This window comes from Hoplias malabaricus, chromosome 13, assembly GCF_029633855.1.
Source record: "Hoplias malabaricus isolate fHopMal1 chromosome 13, fHopMal1.hap1, whole genome shotgun sequence".
NCBI classification, from domain to species: Eukaryota; Metazoa; Chordata; class Actinopteri; order Characiformes; family Erythrinidae; genus Hoplias; species Hoplias malabaricus.
This window is the reverse complement of record NC_089812.1, coordinates 30,091,886-30,111,070: the sequence shown is the minus strand read 5'-3', so window position 1 is coordinate 30,111,070 and position 19,185 is coordinate 30,091,886. Positions and strand designations below refer to the sequence as shown.

Genomic DNA, 19,185 nt, shown 5'->3' with positions numbered 1-19,185 from the left:
AGCATCTGGGTCACTTTAACCCAAACATGGGGTTAAAATATATTCAGAGAGAACTAAATAACCCAACAAAACTACCCAACTCACTCAACCCAGCAGTTGGGTAGAAAAAACAACCCAGCATTTTTTAGAGGAGAACCCACAACTCCTCACAGAGGGTCACCCGGTGTGGGACTTGAACCCACAACCTCCAGGTCCCTGGAGCTGTGTGACTGTGACACTACATGCTGCGCCCGGCACTGGTATTCCCACCTCCTTTACTTTAACTCAGTTGGAGTAGTTCACCCAGTAGTCTCAGCCTAAATTTGTATGCCGCTTTTTACAACTGATGTTGTCACAAAAAAGATTTTAGGTAAGACAAAGTTTTGACATGAAATGTAAAAATGTAAAGAATGTAAAAATCCCCAGGTGAGCAAGCCAAGGGCCACAGTGGCAAGGAAAAACTCCCTCAGCTGAGGAAGAAACCTTGGGAGCAACCAAGTCTCCCAAGGGGGGACTTCCTCTGGTCAATCTACTGGTAATAATAGTTAGGAGAATTTCAGTGTAGGGCAGGCAGCTCCAAGGCAGTTTCTAGTGGCTGGAGAGTGGGTAGCTGGTCTGAAGCATGGTTTCTTATAACTGTGCCTAACGGTAACATGTATAATGTAAATAATAACTGTCCTCAAATAGAGCCTTACGGAATCTTCCAAATCTTACTTTAGAATACTTTAAAGATAAATTATTTAGTTTTACAAATGGATAACGCTCTGTTAAGTAAGATTTGAACTACAATAGAGTTGTCTCTGTAATTCCAACCATGTTTTCTAACCTATCTAGGAGAATATTGTGGTCTATTGTATTGAAAAATGTGCTGGGTAATGAGAGCTGTAGTGAATATGACCAGATATTTTCCCCCTTTCTGTGTCTGTAATTTTTTTAAGTGGTTTAACGTTTACCAGTATAAACAATGTAGGTATACCTTCAATCATTTTTATCACACGTTTTAAGGGATGCACTCAGTGACAGTCGATTAATAAAATTAGTATGTTATGTGTGTTGATTTAATACAGGTTATATTTTAAAAAATATTATACAAATACATGTTTTTGTAGTATGTGTTGCTGTTTTTGTTGTTGTTTTGTTTGTTACATTTAGGCTAGAGGACCTGAAACTGGTTGAATGACCTCTTCGAAGTCTAGCCATTTAAAGTTTATGTTCTATAATAAGTGATCTTAAAGAGTTTTCAAATAATACGCTATTTCAAGCACACTCTATCAAGCCCACTTTTTGGTAGCAGTAGAGGTAACGCTATATAATATAGCTCGCATCTTTACGTGTACTTTCCCGACACTTACTGTGTATCTTCACACGTTTTATGGTGTACCTTCCCGTGTTCTAAAGTGTATTTAATGGGTATTTACAGTGTACCTTCCCATAACTCCCTTACAATTCAGTGCATCTAAAATACATGTTTTTATGAGTACGTCCCTGACACGTAATGCACCGTCTCACATTTTAAAGTGTATTTACAGTATACATCTAAAATAATTACCAGCCCAAGTTTTTACATGTACGTCCCTGACACTGTAACTTCTCAGCGTTTTAAAGGGAGATTTAACTGGTATTTACAGTCTACCTACCCATAACAAACAGATAAAGATTTATATGAATCAGTATAAAATACTTAAATATTCCTACTGGTACTTTAACAATTGGGGACTTTGTTTTACGCTTTTATTCAGCAGGCACATTTTTTTCAGTCACATTCCAGGGGCTTATTATACTTATTAGTGTCTTGTATTTCATTATATGGTTCAGAATAATATGATGAGCATTGGCTCTGTACTTTTGAAATGCCCTCCCAGGTCTGTAGGTTCAGTTCTACAAATATATATTTATATCTACAATATAAATAATATATATTTGTTTTGGATGACAAGCCTTCCATAGCTGGGCACTTGAGACGTAACTTCTTTATATATATATATATATATAGAAACATAATAAGACATGCAAAGCTTTATTGACATGTTTTTTTCCAATAATTATAAAGAAACCACAAAGTGATGTTCTTTCCTTCAAACACCATTAATACTGGGCAACAACCGGGAGCGGGCTGGATTATGTAGTGGACAACTCTTATCCCGGTTTACTCTTTAAATAAACAAAAACAACAGGAAGTGAGCTTTACTTCTGTGTTGTGTTGTTTAAGATTTGCTCTGCCATTGGATTGAAGTCACTCACACATCATAGTAATGAGCATTTATTTTCCTTGTCTACACAAATAAAACAAAAGATGGTTAAACAATGTCAACAAGCACCAATTTAAGATAATTTTATTCGAAAACAAAACAGTGTTCTACGACCAATCAGTACCCTGTAATCTCATTTCATAATTTACATTCCACCTTAAATGACACCTTAACTAACCTCGGACTCAATCTCGAGTAAGAGTAAACATATTTAAAACATATAAAACAACGATTTAATTGCACAAAACATACTGAGTGTATACCTAGATGTTGGAAATAAGTGGGTTAAGGTGATTTATGTCGACAATTAGAACATATAATACATTTTCAGGCCTAAAATTAAGGAGCCGTGTCATACCTTCTCTCAACACGGTGTTATAACGATGAGTGGGGAAACGGCCTACTTCACACACGGAAATGCTATTGAAACTGCGCCCCTTTGGACAATTTTCTGTAATAAGCTTATTTATTGATTGATTAATTGATTTATTTGTGAATTACAAGATATAGTTATTAGAATTATAATAAGTCCCTGGAATGTGAGTGAAACTTTCCCGCTGAATGTACACCATAAAACGCGTGAAGGTAAATTGTAAATTCTGGGTATGTACAGGCTCCTGAGGACCTTCTCCTGAGCATATTTATTTTACTGGACGTCGTGTGCATAGCGCCACCTATCGGAGAGGTCGATATAGCCTTTGGTAGAGTCATGTATTTCCCTCATCTGCAGCTACGGACTTGTGTACATTCGGATAGCTGTTGAATTTCCTGACCTGGAAACCTTTTATCCTAACAAAGTATTTATTGTCCACCTCAGACATTTTTGAAGGCCGGGATTATATGGAATCAGATTTGTGCCAAAAAGAATCGCACAAAAACAATGATCTCAAACGTAAAAGTTATAACTTGCAAACAAAGTATCCAGCTCTGACCTTTGTGCTCCATGACTTTTGTGCGTGAGCTCTGAGTTTTCTGCGCGTGCTCTCTGAGATTTGTGCGCCAGCTGCACGAGTTCTGTGCGCGTGCTCTCTGGGTTTTGTGCGCCTGATCCCTGAGTTTTGCGAGCAGTTTTGGCACAAAGCTCTCGCGTGGGCGAGACTTCACAGGGATGCCTTCCCATTGGCTAATGAGTTTTTGAGTGACAACTCAGTGCCCTGAACGTTGCTTACGACTCTTGAGTGCAGCACGCGTGTGTATTCGGCTTTGGGATTCCGCGTTTGCAGAATATAACGCATATGAACATTTACGTTGCTGAATAGCTCTGATATTTAATTAATTTCCTCTTTCATAACATTTAAACAGGTAGTTATTTTTGCTTGAACTGTATACTGTTAGAACATTTTGACTTCTTGTTTATAAATATTAGTATTAATAATCATCGTTATTATTAATAATTCATTATTGTTAATAATGATTAATGATTTATTAATCGTTCACATTTTTCTCTCAAAATCCAAAAATGACAGTGGACTTTGCAGAAGTTTGATACAACTTTATTAAATTTGTAGTCATTAAAGGAGCAGGAACACTCTTGTCTGTGATGTTTCTCTTTTCTCTGAGACCTCCTCCTGTAACAAAATGCAAATAAGGCATTTGTTAAAAACAGATTAACTGTGAACATTGATTATGGAAAAGCGAAGAACCACTAATTTAGTACACGATAGGTTTCTGAACAGAGGCTCAAGCACTCATGAATAATAATTTACAAATGAACGCTCATTTATTCTGATTCACCCTGAGTAAACAGACATCGGTGTGCATTTACCTTAGATCAGTATCTGGTAACAAGAGACAAACAGGTTTATACTCACAGTAAAATCTTTAATGTTTTGTTTTAGACAGAACATTACCTCAATATCTACATTGACTGTTGAGTTTGCATGTATTTCATCGTTTTAAAACAGTAAAGTACAAAGAGAATCAGTGTTTGTGTAAAATTACTAACTTTTTAATGTTGAAATATTTCCTGTCTCACCCTGCAACGAATGCCTTGGGCACTGAGTTGTCACTCCAAAACTCATTAGCCAATGGAAAGGCACCCCTGAGAACTCCCGCCCACTTGAGAGCTTTGTGCCAGAACTGCTCGCAAAACTCCGGGATCAGGCGCACAAATGTCAGAGAGCTCGCGCACAGAACTCGTGCAACTGGCGCAGAAAACTCAGAGCACGCGCAGAACTCAGAGTTCACGCACAAAAGTCATGGAGCACAAAGGCCAGAGCTGGATATTTTGTTTGCAAGTTATAAGTTATATACTCTTTTTGGCACAAATCTGATTCCATAGGATTAATTATAATATTTTATCATTGTTTACAGGAGAATTCCACCGATTTTTCAAATCAGTAATTAAGAGGTAAACAGCGTCATGGGCATAAATAGTGTAATATGTGAAAATGATGCATTGTGGAGAATGTTTAAAACTTAATCTTAGTTTTCAAAATGTGTTTTAGTCCAAAAGCCTACTTCTATACACATTTGTAGTTCTAACAAAGGGACACCATATACAAACAAGTTACTTAGGTAAAAATAAGAATATGGCATAATGTAAAAATAATAATAATAATAATAATAATAATAATAATGTGTGATTTTGTTTTAGCGTGTTCCACCCAAATTTACAACAGTCAAACGGGGCAAGTTGTTTTTTTTTCCATTAATGTAGACAGGGTTTTTAAGTATTGATAGCCTTATCACATGTGGAAGTGTGGAAGTAACCGTTTAAAAATTTGCCTAAATGGTGTCTTTGAATCACTTAACTACAACCAGCGGTGGCGTTTAAGTGTTCTCATATTTCTGAAATGGATTTAGGGCAGCCTTTATGAGCAACTGTGTCCATGTTGTTTCTCTTCAGGAGAATGAATTTATTGTCAGGAAACAGTGGACGCCGAGCCAACATGGCCGCCCTGCAAGACAGCTTCTCTGCGTTGTGATTGGCTGCGTAGACCCCGCCCCTCTGTGACTCACGGGCTTTTAGAAGAGCTGCAGGGGTGACAGCTCAAAGCTGTCCACGTCAACACTGAACACAACGATGGACTCCGGAGCTCTGGTAAAGACCGAGATTTCATACACACTCAGTTTGAGAACAGATATTTCTGCATCGTTTGTATACAGTGTGGTTTAATGTGTTTTTGCAGAATGAGTGTGTTCGTTTGTTCATGTGTGTGTTGGGTGTGCGTGTGGATAGAAATGAAAAGCTAGCCTGCTATCTTAAAGCACTATTTTAAGCTCACGTAGCCTACATTATTAGAGTGTTATTAAGGGTTCACACTTGTAGAAAAAGCCCAGTACGGTTTCCTTTTATGACGTGAAATGTAGTGAGTTGTAATTGGCTAAACATACTTCACTTTTCTTCTTTTCGTTGTGGAAAAATACAATGTGGAAGAGCAGGTAAATCTAACAGATGTTACTTAGGAGAGGAATAATCCTCGGGGTTTTGCCCGAATGGTAGAACCTGAATTCTTAGGTGTTTTCGTTGTCAAGGAGCTGCGTGACATTTGTTGCATTGTGGCCGTAAGTTAGTTGCAGGTTGTGTAAAGTTACACAGCGGTGAGATGAGGGTAAAAGTTGCGCTCACTGCGCACAGCCCAGTGGGACGTGGATGCCACGTCCTCGCTACGTAGCGGCGCGTCCGCACTTTACTGGAGACTCTACGCTTTTTGCGCGGATCACTTCCACAGGTGGATTTCGGTTTACGTTTTGCGTGAAAAGAATACGTTATATCCTTTATATCCTGAACATATTCCTGTTCCAGTAGTTGATATTTAAATATATATTTATGCAAATATTTTTAACAGACGGGCGTGCGCACAGTTATTGTTTTCCAATGAACATTGGATTTTTCATTTCAAAACATGTATATGATATTATCATGGTATACATGGTTCACTGATACGCAAATGTTTATCTATGCAAACAATTACACACGCACACGGCAATATTTCTCTTTTTCTCTCTCTCTCTCAAACACACACACACCATTATTTGCTTGTTTCCACTCTCAAGTCCAGCCACCTCCACCAGATCAACTGAATGGACCATCAAACACACATTTAAAACAACATTTTCCAAGAGTCCAAAGTATAAATATGCTTCCACATGGTTGTCATTTCCACCTCATCTCCTAAAGGTCTGTTCTTCGGGCCCAAGTTCTGTGGTACACTCAGACTCTGGATCAGTGGCAGTCAGTGCATAACAGAACTTTGGTCCGGATAAACTCAATCTACGAAACTGCTGGGGAAAAAGAAAAAATAAAATAAAATACATAAATATATATATATATATTCCGTCTCCTGACCACCTCACCCTCACCCTCACACTTGTCTGCTCCCACCGTAAACTACAGTATCACTTACTAGATGTTTTGTGTTATCTATAAAGTCCATTTTAATTGCCTTTCCAAAGGATAATTCATTTTTAATTGATTGTGTGAATGTATACCAAAGGAGTTCCCTGCTGAAAGACGTTATATGCATTAAACTGGTTTCATAATGCATTTTAGCACAATCTGATTACACTTCTTAAACTATAAACATAACTCTAGCTATTTTAAGAAAGCTCATATAATGCTCTGAAAAAGATGGTAATGCAATGTTTTTGGGATTTTTTTTTTCTTGTAAGGAACCTTCACTGTACACAGTGAAGGCAGTTTTCATCTTGGATAACGATGGAAACAGACTACTTGCAAAGGTATTTGTCAGCTGTTTTCCTTACCACATTAATGAAGATAGTTATAGGTATTGAAGCTGCAATCAATACATGGACAAATATTTATTATCCTTTTTACGTCACAGTTACAAAATAATAAGCTTTAGGATGTTATCAAAATGTTTTTATTGTGTTTTAATGTGTTTAACCAGTGTATTACAAATTTTGAATGTGCATCTTCAGTACTATGATCCAGACCTGTACTCTTCTATGAAAGAGCAGAAGAACTTTGAGAAGAATGTCTTCAGCAAAACACATAAAGCTGATAGTAAGTTCTCTTTGTTTCTATTAGCATTAATGTGTGCACAAGGTAATTAATGAACGTTGCATACTGTAACATATAGAGAACATAGACACAGTTAATACCAAATTAATGCCATGATAAAATAGTACTTATGAGAACTGGTTGATATTTTTTTAACCTTAATTTTAAGTGACAGTTATCAATGTCAGTACGCAGCAAAACAAAATGAACGTAACAGGTATGAAACTGTTCTAAAACTGTACCTAAGCCCTAACACAACCTGAAAAGCTCTTTTCCTTGGATGGTGCCAACAAACGGTGATACCTGATAGTGTGAAAGGGCTGAAATATTTTAATGGTAGTTGTTAGCATTGTAATTATCCAGAATTTCTCTTTGGAACTTAATCATTTTACTTGATTTTGTGAGCACACAGCTGCAGTGCGGTATGTGGTGGGCTTGTAGTGTGAAAACATAGCAAAGGAAATCTGCATTGTTAGTCATTCCAGCTTGTATTATAGTAGTATGCAGCCGAATTTGTACATGATTCCTTTTGTTGTGCTTTTCCATGTGTTTGGCTGACCAAGTGTGCTGCTGATGTCTGTGACTTGGTCTCATTCTCATCAGAAACAGTACGCTGTCTCTTTCACACTTGTAGATCAGGTTACAATTTAACAAGAGGGCAGGGAACTAGTTCACCCACTCCCAGCTGTTTCTGTCTGTGGTGTGAATGAAAAACAGCTCTCACACAATAGAAAGTTCCCCTCTGCCCCATGGGGTGATACTGTGGGATATTAATACCACTAACCAACCCTCTCATTCCCACCCTTTATTTTTTTTACGCACGACACGCACACATACTACTCTTTTCACCTCTAAAAGAACTGAAATTGAATATTGACTGCCCTATATTATGCCTTGAGTTCATCAGTGATCAAGTTTAAAACCATTCTTTTACATCCTAGTCCTCAGGCAAAATGTGTGTATGTTTGTGCGCGCCTGTCTGGGTGCTTATAGAATGTTATTCGGTAACACCCACAGCTTTTTCCCTTCTATCCAATCTTTTTAGATGAAATAGCCTTCCTGGAGGGCATGACCATAGTCTACAAGAGCAGCATAGACTTGTTCTTCTATGTGGTGGGCAGTGCACAGGAGAATGAGGTGAGTCTGTGAAACCAGCCCATAAGAAAATGGTGGCTCCATTCATTATCATGTCCTCTGAATGCAGTGTTTATCAAAATGGGCCGCCACAGCTCTACAACGTGTACAGAAGACAACAAAAGGAAAGCAGGCAGTCCAGAACACTTATAGAACACTGTACATCTCTGGTGTTTTAATATAACTAGAAATGTTTACAGAAGCAATTATATTATACATGTAAAAACCTTTGGTTTAGAGTAGGGCATGAAAAATGTAACTGTAATTAACTCATTATCAAAACCAAGAGCAAAAGGTTTAGGTAACATACAATAGCTGCCGTAAACAGTGAATTACTGCCTGATATAATATTCAGTTCTCACTGTCACAAAGCAAATATCTTGTTAAACCTCAAATTATATAAAATATAGCACTGGGGGCTGAGCTTCCCAGAATTCCCAGCAGATTTATTGTTTTCTCAAAGTCAGCTCAATTTTTTTCATTACCAGTTTTCTCAAAGGTTTCTGTGGTATCCTATTATCCAACGTCCTTGTGAAGAGTGCTATAAGATCATCAGATCATTGACATGCTCAAAGCAAGAAAGGTGTAGATTGTATACGTACTGAACTGACTCTTAACCTGAGCTGATTTTATCAAAAGAACAATACTGAATAGGTCTTAAAAGCAACAAATATTTTCTACTCACCTTTTTCTAGTTCTTCAGTCTGTTTTTGTGCTTGAAACTGGTCTAATGTGTTTACGAATCCCCAGTGTCAGTAAATGGGTTAATGGGTTAAAAGATAAACAAAGTGTCTCTGTCCGGTGTGCTAGTCAGTCTCTCTCTCTCTCGCTCTCTCTCTGTCTCTGCTCATGGCAGAGAAAAGGCATCAAATAGACACCAAATATTAAATAGTATAAACAGAGATGAGGATATTGCTCTGTTCCTGCTCTATAGGTGGGTAATATTGACTACAACTCGAGTAACAAATGAGTTTCTGTGGTAATTCAAATGGTGGATAAAAACTAGTATAATAACTCATTCATTCATCATTCATTCATTATCTGTAACCGCTTATCCAATTCAGGGTCGCGGGGGTCCAGAGCCAACCTGGAATCATTGGGTGCAAGGCGGAAATACACACGCACACACACACACACATTCATTCACACACTCACACCTACGGACACTTTGGAGTCGCCAATCCACCTGCCAACGTGTGTTTTTGGACTGTGGGAGGAAACCGGAGCACCTGGAGGAAACCCACGTGGACACAGGGAGAACACACCAACTCCTCACAGACAGTCACCCGGAGTAGGAATCAAACCCCTGGAGCTGTGTGACTGCGACACTACCTGCTGCGCCACCGTGCCGCCCAGTATAATAACTCAATAAAGTTAAACTTCAGCCACGTACAAACAGTCATTATTTCCCCCTCAAACATAGCATTCCACCTTAAAAGACATAGAAATTCTGAATGTAAAAAATGAGAGAACATTGTTTTCCCAAATCGTAGACATTGTCTTTAATATATGGCACTCTGCAAAGATAATGTCTATTAAAACTGTTATTCTACCTTCTATAAATACTGAAGTAATTAAGATGTAAATACAAATGGCTCCTTTTCATTTTTGGCTGCAGCTCCAATCATTACAAGGATTACCTTGATTTTCTCATAAACAAACCTGATTTAACCAACTAAAAGTAAAACTGTCAAAGTCTTGATGAGATGAGTAAGGTATTACACCATAATATTGGACTTCCACAAGCTTTGGAGATGGTTAAGTTAAATTGCAGACTTACAGTTGAGTGAATCATTAAACAAAGGTAGGCAAATGTAGTCTTAAGAATCTTTCCAAAGAAGTCTTACTGGTATCTTGTGGTTCTTGCCCAGGCAGGGAGTCCAATCTCAATTTATTGTGTAGCACTCTTTTTGAGCAAAAATTTCCCAAATAATTAGCTTTAATTTGTAATACACAGTATAAAAACTAAGAAACAATGCTTAAATCCTGTTTAAAAACTTGAATAAAAATATTTTGACTCCTTTTTTCCACAGCTCATGTTGATGGCGGTCCTGAACTGCCTGTTTGAATCACTCAATCAGATCCTGAGGTGTGTTCCCATTAAACACACAGTTCACGTTATTTACAGACTAAAATTGTTTGATTTAACCAAGATTTTGCATTGAAAGGCTATACAGTGGAACCTCTACCTATGAACTTGATCCGTTCCGTGACCCGGTTCGTAAGTGGAAAAGTTAGATTCTCGAGTCAATTTTCCCCATTTAAAATAATGGAAAAGCAATTAATGTGTTCCAGCCCCCACCCCGAAAGTCACCCTTTTTGAACTGATATATGTTTACAACACTCTCAAGTTAGTAAAAAATACATGTAGCGTTACTAAAAATAAAAGAGAAATACAGTGGTAACAGTAATAAAAAAGAAATAATAAAGTTAAGTGGTTACATATCGCTACCTTGAAGACGTGACGACTGGCTGGAGGAGTAACACAGGCACTGGCTGTATGACGGGAGGAGGGGGGTGGGTGGAATGACGGAGAGTAGGCGGTGAATGTGGGGAGACGAAGCGTAGATATGGTTTAGCTTAGCACGAATTTCGATGTCTGCTATTTACACTAATGCTAAATTGCTAAAGCTACAATTTTCTAATCTTAAAAGCTCACTCAAGTCTGGGCGCGCTGGGAGACTCGTCTATTGGGGTCAGTGGCCATTTCCAGCCACCGGCTCGGCTTCGTTTCTAGAGTCATGGTTCGTTGGTGGAGGCAAAAAATATTCAAATGCCCGGTTCGTATCTTGGAAAGTTTGTTAGTATAGGCGTTCGTTAGTAGAGGTTCCACTGTATACCAAATTTTTAGGAACAGTTATTAGTTACAGGAATCCATAATATGCCGTAATTATTCATGTATAGAAAGTTCTTGTTTATGTATTGGACCCTGGATATGATCCTCAGGTTTCAAATACAAGTCATTCAATACGTTAATTTAATTTCTGTCTTCCAGTTTTTCTACTATATTTTAGAATCATACACAGATCATATGTTTATTATTCTGAATGTTATGCTTTATACAATTTGTGCATCTTATTGTATACATAAATAATCACACACACAGCCCAACATTCTGCTTTCAGGAAAAATGTAGAGAGGCGGTGTCTGCTGGACAATCTGGATGGAGTATTTCTGGTGGTGGATGAGATCATTGATGGGGGGTGAGAGCTTATATGTACATTGTAGCAAAGCTCTGTCAAATTCAGAGTATAATTAATGGCTGCTTTGCTTTACGTACTGTCAGTTTACTGCATTTTACAGCAGTTTTACTGAAATTCTATAGCATTAAAATCACTGTATGTGCAACCAGCCCCCTTTTATCAGGGAAAGAGGCAAACCGTATTTGTACTGAATGTATGTAATGTAATTTATTTAATAATGTATGCAGTTGTTTACAGTGCAGAAAAATTAAGGGACAATGATTAACTGGTGTTATGTAAGTGTTTTAATGCCTGGCTGATCTTGGTTGGCAGGGTTATCCTGGAGAGTGACCCTCAGCAGGTCGTAGAGAAGGTGAACTACAAGGTAAGACCATCAAGTTAGCAAGAAATCTCTACCAAGCTGAGTCACCAGACTCTGTGTTAGACTTCAGGATAGAAGTGCACAGTTCCTACAAGTTTGTTTGTTTTTTCTGCATAATTTAAGCAGAATGACAGTCCTTTACATTGAAAGGACAAGTAGGTTTTATCAAAATGTCCTGGAATAACTATAGTTTTCTTATAAAGGTAAGATTGTTCTTTTGGAGTAGATTGTCCTTGGGTTCAGGGGCTTTATAGTTTGGTTGTTTTGAATTAATGACTTGTTTCTGTTGGAGGAAAAGTTACCAGTGCTGTGTGTATAAAATTAAAACTATTCTTTTCTTCTTCTTCTTATTATTATTATTATTTTGCACTTTAGACACAGTCACAGTGTCACAGAGTGAAATATTCTAAATTTTCACTCCTCTGCCCTGTCAGTGTGTGTCGGAGCAGGCCTTTGGCTTTGTCCTGTTTGATTACATCACGGGTAATGCAGAGGGCCAGGGCCAGAGAAGCCACCCTTTATAACCTCCACTCTTCCTTCAACTCCTCCTCCTCTCTGAGAAAGAGAGAACTGGAGAAAATAGGGAGGGGGAAGGAAAGAGAGGGTATGGGCAGGTAACTGCATGGTGTGGACAAGTGTGCTTGCTCATTGAAGCAGAAACTACACTTTGCTGCCCAAGTCACAGAAGCACACATCACTTACAGAGGCTTACAGAGGCATTCATGTAGAACTTACAATCATTCTTGCTTTTGAGCTTTTACAACACAAAGCCACGGTCCATTTTATTTTCTCTTATTTTAAAACCCCAAATTACTTTTAACACTGAACTATTGAGAAGTATCCAGAGAATTACATCAAAAGTAATGATGTAATTTATGTTTTTACTTACTTAAATAAGTTATAATATTTAATTTAAGATTATAAATATCTTTCAGTGTGTACTTCTGGCTTTTTCCATTTCTTTGTGTATTAAGACAATGAAAATGTAAAAAGATGTCAAGCATCTGTTCTATTAAAAAAACAACCTAAATCAACATAAGGAACCTTATGATAATATTAAGAATGCACAATTATATTGGAATCCTATTTCCTTAAAGTCTTTACTAGAGACAGATTTCATTCTGCTTTTATCCACCAATCAGCTTTAATGTTTACATACATCAAGCTGATTCTCTTTAAACAGCCTTTAAACAGATTTCAGAAATTAATGTAATGCTTTTTAGAAGCTTTTGATTGGTTACTGCCAAATTAGGAGTGATTTATTGCACCTGTGTATTTAAGGACCTACCTTTACAGCCAGTATAATTGTCATGCTTGATACAATGGGAAGACTCAAACAATTCCGCCAAAACCTCTGGAGAAAACTGTGGACCTTTACAAGCCTGATTCCTACATTTACAATTTACAAAAACCTAAAGGTTCCACAAAAAATATGCAAATATATTTTTAAAAATGGCACAAACACTACATTGTTCAGGAAGTAAGTGCTGAGGGAGTTTACTGTACTCAGGAAGAGCAGAATGTTAGTGATGCTGCATTTCTACATTAACATTTTAATGTTCATTTTACTGCCTCTGTAACCAACTGCAAATAAGTACTAAAATGATTTGCAATACTAATTCAGGTAGGTTTGGTCTTAATTTCTGTGTTTTGGATACACATTTTATGGACAAAAGTACTGGAACACATCTAATAATTGAATTCAGGTGTTTAATTCATTTCCATTGCCACAGGTGTTTATAAACAACCATAATAATGAAAATGTGTAATTATTTGTCATCGTACAACGAAATGTGTCTTCCACATTAGCACAGTAGTGCGCTAGGGGCTGTGAACACACACCCAGAGCGCGGGCAGCCATCCCCGGCAACTGGGGAGCACTTGAGGGTTCAGTACCTTGCTCAAGGGCACTTCAGCCTGTCTTGGGGATTGAATGGGCAACCTTCCAGTACCAAGCCTGGTCCTCTAACCATTAGGCCAAGGCTGCACCAGATATCCATGCAGCCTGCTTTTACACATTTTTATGAAAGATTGGGACATTCTAAAGGTTTCATTTGAACATGGCACTGTAAAAGGATGCATCTGCTGCAACAAGCCAGTTTGTGAAGATTTTTTGATTCACTATTTAAGATGTTAACATTTTAGGAACCACAGAGACTCAGCCATGAAATGGCAGACCATGTATATTTACAGAGCAGAATTGCCGGGTGCTGAAGTTCATAAAAGACTCAATAACTGCAGAGTTCCAAACGTCTAACATTAACATCGGCACAAAAACTGCACAACATGGCATGCGTTTTCACGCCCAAGCAGCAGCATACAAGCCATGTTCTGTGGAGTGAAGAATCACAATTCTCTAACTGGCAGTCAGATGGACGAGTCATGAGAATGTTACCTGATGGACCGCATTGTGCCAGTTGTTTGGTGGAGAACGGATAATGCTATGGGAGTGTTTTGCAGGTGCTTATGTTCCAGTGAAGGGAAATCTTAATTCCTTAGCATAACAAGACATTTTGGACAATTGTATGCTTCCAACTTTGTGGGAACAAAGAAAGGTCCATAAAGAACTTGACAGGCCCACACTGCCCTGACCTCAACCCCTTCGAAACACTTATGGGATGATCTAGAATGGAGATTGAGAGCAAGGCCCTCTCTTTCAACATCATTGTCTGACCTCACAAATGCTCTTTGGATGAATTGGCAAAGATTCCCAGGGACCCAGTCTAGAATTTTGTTGAAAGCCTTCCCAGAAGAGTGGAAGCTGTTATGGCTGCAAGGTTGAGCCCAACTGCATCTTAATTCCTATTTATTTAGAAAGGGATATCATAAAAGCCCTTGTAGGTGTAATATGTAGGTGCGGCAGTACTTTTGTTCATACTGTGTTTGTACAAATTGGACGTTGGCATCTGCCCACAGCTCCCCTTATCATTGTTTCCCCATGAAATATCTCAGTGGCATCAAAGTGCAAGTTTACAGTGTTATTTCCGTGAACTATAATTGAGAAACTGTTAATATCGAATTACACCATTTGTTTTGCAGTGGCTTCATCCGTTTAACTTCTGTTTTACTGCTTGGTGTGTTTTGTTTGCCTATCCTCCTTTCTGTGTTTGTTTCTAAATACTTAATATGTCCAAATGTTTGTGGACTACCAATATTTCCTGTTAAATTAAAGGTAGTAAAGGGGGTTGGTTCACATTTGCTGCAGCAACAGCTACTACTCTTCCCATAAGAATGTTTTAGAATACTGCTGTGAGGATTGTATTGCATTCAGCCATGAGAGCATTAGTGAGGAGAGATTGTAAGGTTTTGAAAACACAAGTGACACTCCAACTCATCACAAAAATGTCTCATGGATCTCCATCACTCGAGATCTCAGTTCTACTGTTTAGGTTCATGCTGTTCTAGGAAGACTACACAATGTGTGTTTGCACTTCGGAATGTTTGAATACACTCTTAACGTGCATTCAGTATTTATACATGGTATCTACAAGCCTTTGCACATATGATGTATTTCCCAGGATCTACCTGTTACACAATGCTCTAATTTGTCTCTTCTGTTTCAGGCGGATGACAACCCACTATCAGAGCAGAGTGTGGCTCAGGTAAAATCGAATGCACTTCTACACAAGTCTCTCTCCCTCATGCATAGTGTATATCATGACTACGGATGTGTTCACACTCGTATGAGTCTTGTTGGAATGTTTTCGAAAGCTTAAAAAGTAATGGTTTGTAGAGTTTGATCACTGTACAAGTAAATGCCAAGTAATTATCCACTTGCTTCCTAAACCAAACATTGCTTTATTGTGAACTGCTGTTATGTAACAGTGCATGCCAGGCCTAGCACATTATTGCTTTATGAAAAATGCTTCTTTGTGAATTGTCAAGAAGAAAAACAACTGATTTTGAATTGCTGTCACTGCTCTAACTCCCTAAAACCTTCATCAGTGTTAGATGTGCTTTTTCTGTCTGATCTGAGCTTTATACACTAACCCTGCCCTGTAACCCTCACCCCTCATAGCATATCACTGAGAAACTGGCTCTCACCACTAATGTAAGTGTCCTCGAACACATATGCATGCACACACAGCATGACTCATGACTTTCACCACTGTGTATGTGATGCTGCTGTTCAGTGATCAGAAGCATGCTTGTGCGCAGTGCAGTTACACACACACTATATACATAATCATTAGAATCATGTAAACAATAAAGCAATGCAGGTCTCTAAGAGCACTTTCACGTGAACATCTTGTATTGGGCTATGTTTGTGTATTTTAGGAATTAGAGGGTTTTTTAGACAGTTCTATGTTGTGTTTACAGTACATTGTGAATCTGATTCAGTTATTTATTGTTCAGTCTACTGCAAAAAGGGCAGTTATAAATCTTATTAATAACTAGTCTGAGGTCAGCCAGTCTCAGGTTACTGAGAGAAAAGACACTTTGTGAACAGTAATGTCCAGGCGCCACCTGGTGGCTGAAGTGGTGTATATTTTCAAGTTTAAAAAATGTAATATTTAAAGTTCCCATCAACGCCATCATCATCATCATCATCATCATCACTGCAAACAAAAACAATGTTTTAACTGTGAAACTAATTGACCTTTTAATAATATGGTGACAGCACAGAAATATGACTTTTATTTATAGCAGCTTTATTAAAGGTGCATTTACATAGTGTCAATGTAAATAACAGTTTTACAGTTTTTTACAGATTTTTTTACAGTTTTTATTTTACAGATTCATGAGTTTTGTGTTGTATGATGTCATATATTTATTTATTTATTCTACTTAAAATTGAACATACACATCTGACTTAACCGTTTAAAAACCAGTCCACGATAATTTCTAAGTTAATTTAGCACTGGAACCAAGGAATAGTAGGTTCTTCAGTGTGAACCACAATTGAGTCCTGGGGCTAGTTACGTGCCTCTTAATCTAGAACATAATTTGTTAAACTTGTGCAGTCTAAATTATTTGACACTAAGTGATATTCTGCATATTGCAGTCTCATTCAAGTGATCGTGTTAATGGAATTAATATAAATTTTTGCTGTTTTTCCAGGTGTTACAGTCAGCAAAAGAACAGATCAAGTGGTCAATACTGAAGTAATCTCCATTGCCATGAGACTGGGATGTGTAAATGATCTAAACGGGAAGGGGGAGGATTTGTAGCTATGCAGTTTTTGTTTTTTGAACACCCCCCGAGGCTGATTCATTGTGATCGTAGCTGATTGTTTAGCAGTGTGTTTGTTAATAAGCCATTCAGACTTGAACGTTTTGTTAAACAGATAATAATGTTATAAACCTAAAAGAGGAAGGCCCAGTAATTAACATTATTTAACCGGAAGGGTGATTATTTAATGTTGTTCCTGGATCAGAAAAGCTGATCTGGTTTGCACTGAATATTACCAACACTGCACCATCTGCCAGTGAGGTGAACATGTATATTTATATTTTAGGCATTTGGTAGACATTCTAATCAAGAGCTAGAATTTTTAATCACTTTACAGATGTAGACAAAAGTAGCATTCAGAGTCTTACCCAAAGATGTTTGTGGAGAGTGGTGTTCCTCTGTAGACTCACACTGGGAACAGAACCCCAGTCTGCGGTGTGAAAGAGTAGAGTTGTCCGCCATGACCAAACAAAGCAAGGTTGTACAAGGTACAAGATGAATTTTTATTTATTATTTTAAGGGTCTTTGCAGTGAGGGCCATTTCCTCTAGTTGTTAATAGAAGTATCATTTTCTATTTCAAACTCTGCTTTTAAAATGTCATTAGATTTTTTTTAATTGAGTGTAACTTTTTAAAAATATAGATGCAGTTTCACAAGAAACAGAATTTACATTGTGTAATATATGTCCATTAGCATCCAACTCTAACTCGAACTCCCACTCTATCAAACTAAAATAAAAGTCATGCTCAGAAACCAAAGAATGCAAGAAACAGACCATACATGTCCATAAATAAAATTTCCAGTGATAAGGGAATGCTAACTGATCTAAAGTGATGAAATATTGTGTAGTTGTATTTTTGATAACCACATTACAGCGTCTATTATATGTTGTTATTTCAATATTAATTAAATATAAGTTTTTAGATGCTGACATTAAGGGTGTAACTCAACCATGTTCCTGAAGGGACATAAGAACACAATGTTCATATTAATAAGCCGTGTACTGGCTTATGTTTGTTACTTTACAGTAGTTACCTCTTACTTTAGATCATGTACTTAAAGTTTATTGTGACACAAGCTGCTTTTATTTTGGTGTTTACACTTTGTGAGTGCAGACCTTTATTTAGGAAACACTTTGAGCTTGTTCCTTCAGAAATTCCTGTCATTAGATGCTAATGCTAATAAATATTATTTTGGTATGAGGCCTGTGTCGTCTGCGGAGCTTTATTTCTGTGTAACTGACCCCTAGGCATTCTATTGGTGGCTGGAAGTTTGGAACGGACCAATCTGCGAGCCTCCTCCTAAATATTCTTTACGTTTCTGAGGCTCATGAATATTAATATTCTTGGGGCAGAGGGGGGCTGACGTGGGTGTGGTCTGTACTCCTATTGGGCACCAGAAGTCCGCGTGAGTGACGACAGAGCGCCTCAGCTCATTCATCTGATCCAATGACATTTTTGACCAAATCTGACTGGCTGTTCTTCATGTGGGAGGAGCTTTAGTGCTTCCAGCGGTGATCCAACAAGAGGTTTTATTTCAGGGCGAAAGTTACATACAGCTTCGTTATTAGAAGTTCATAATAAATGTTATTATTATGTTCCACACATTTACTGAAGAAATAATTAACGTTAACATTATTTCGTGTAGATTGTGATGGATTCACATTGTAATCCCTATGTAGTCCCTAATATGGATTTTGCAAAAAATAAAAAAAAATAAACGATTATATATTGCTAAAAATGATAAATTTAAAACATATTCTAGTCCCTTGAACCACGTGCCTCTTCATTAAAAGCTGTAATGCAGCTTACAGACATTTTCCATTTCAGTTTTTTTATTTTTTAAACTGAGAGCAGGCGTGTTTTGGAACGTCAATTTAATTCATACGTAGCCAAGCGCACGCAAAAAAAAAAGCCTAACAACGTTTTAAACGATTCCGTTCCTTATTGAAAAAGTTAAACGGTTGTTCCTACCCAATAAACATTTAGCCGTTGATTCAACGTTGAAATAACGTAATGACTGCCGTCAACGTTCTCTCAAGGTTGAAAATGAAAGTTGAAAAGACGTGCAAACAGACATTGAAAAGACGACTATTAGATTTATTTTTGACGTCCATTGACG

At 37.7% G+C, this 19,185-nt stretch overlaps 1 protein-coding gene across 2 annotated transcripts; it reads left to right on the top strand.

The window, feature by feature from the left end:
- The first annotated feature begins 5,186 nt into the window (after positions 1-5,186).
- On the top strand, positions 5,187-18,262 carry copz2 (COPI coat complex subunit zeta 2). 2 transcript variants are annotated; one of them, XM_066641883.1, is made up of 10 exons: positions 5,187-5,271; positions 6,843-6,911; positions 7,113-7,197; positions 8,240-8,331; positions 10,362-10,417; positions 11,454-11,531; positions 11,844-11,895; positions 15,456-15,494; positions 15,911-15,943; positions 16,954-18,262. In XM_066641883.1, exons 1-10 carry the CDS (start codon positions 5,254-5,256, stop codon positions 16,999-17,001), a joined length of 570 nt encoding a protein of 189 aa, XP_066497980.1. In that variant the 5' UTR covers positions 5,187-5,253; the 3' UTR covers positions 17,002-18,262. The 2 variants fall into 2 exon arrangements, with proteins under 2 accessions (XP_066497980.1, XP_066497982.1); XM_066641885.1 differs by lacking the exon at positions 15,911-15,943.
- The last annotated feature ends 923 nt before the right edge of the window (positions 18,263-19,185 follow it).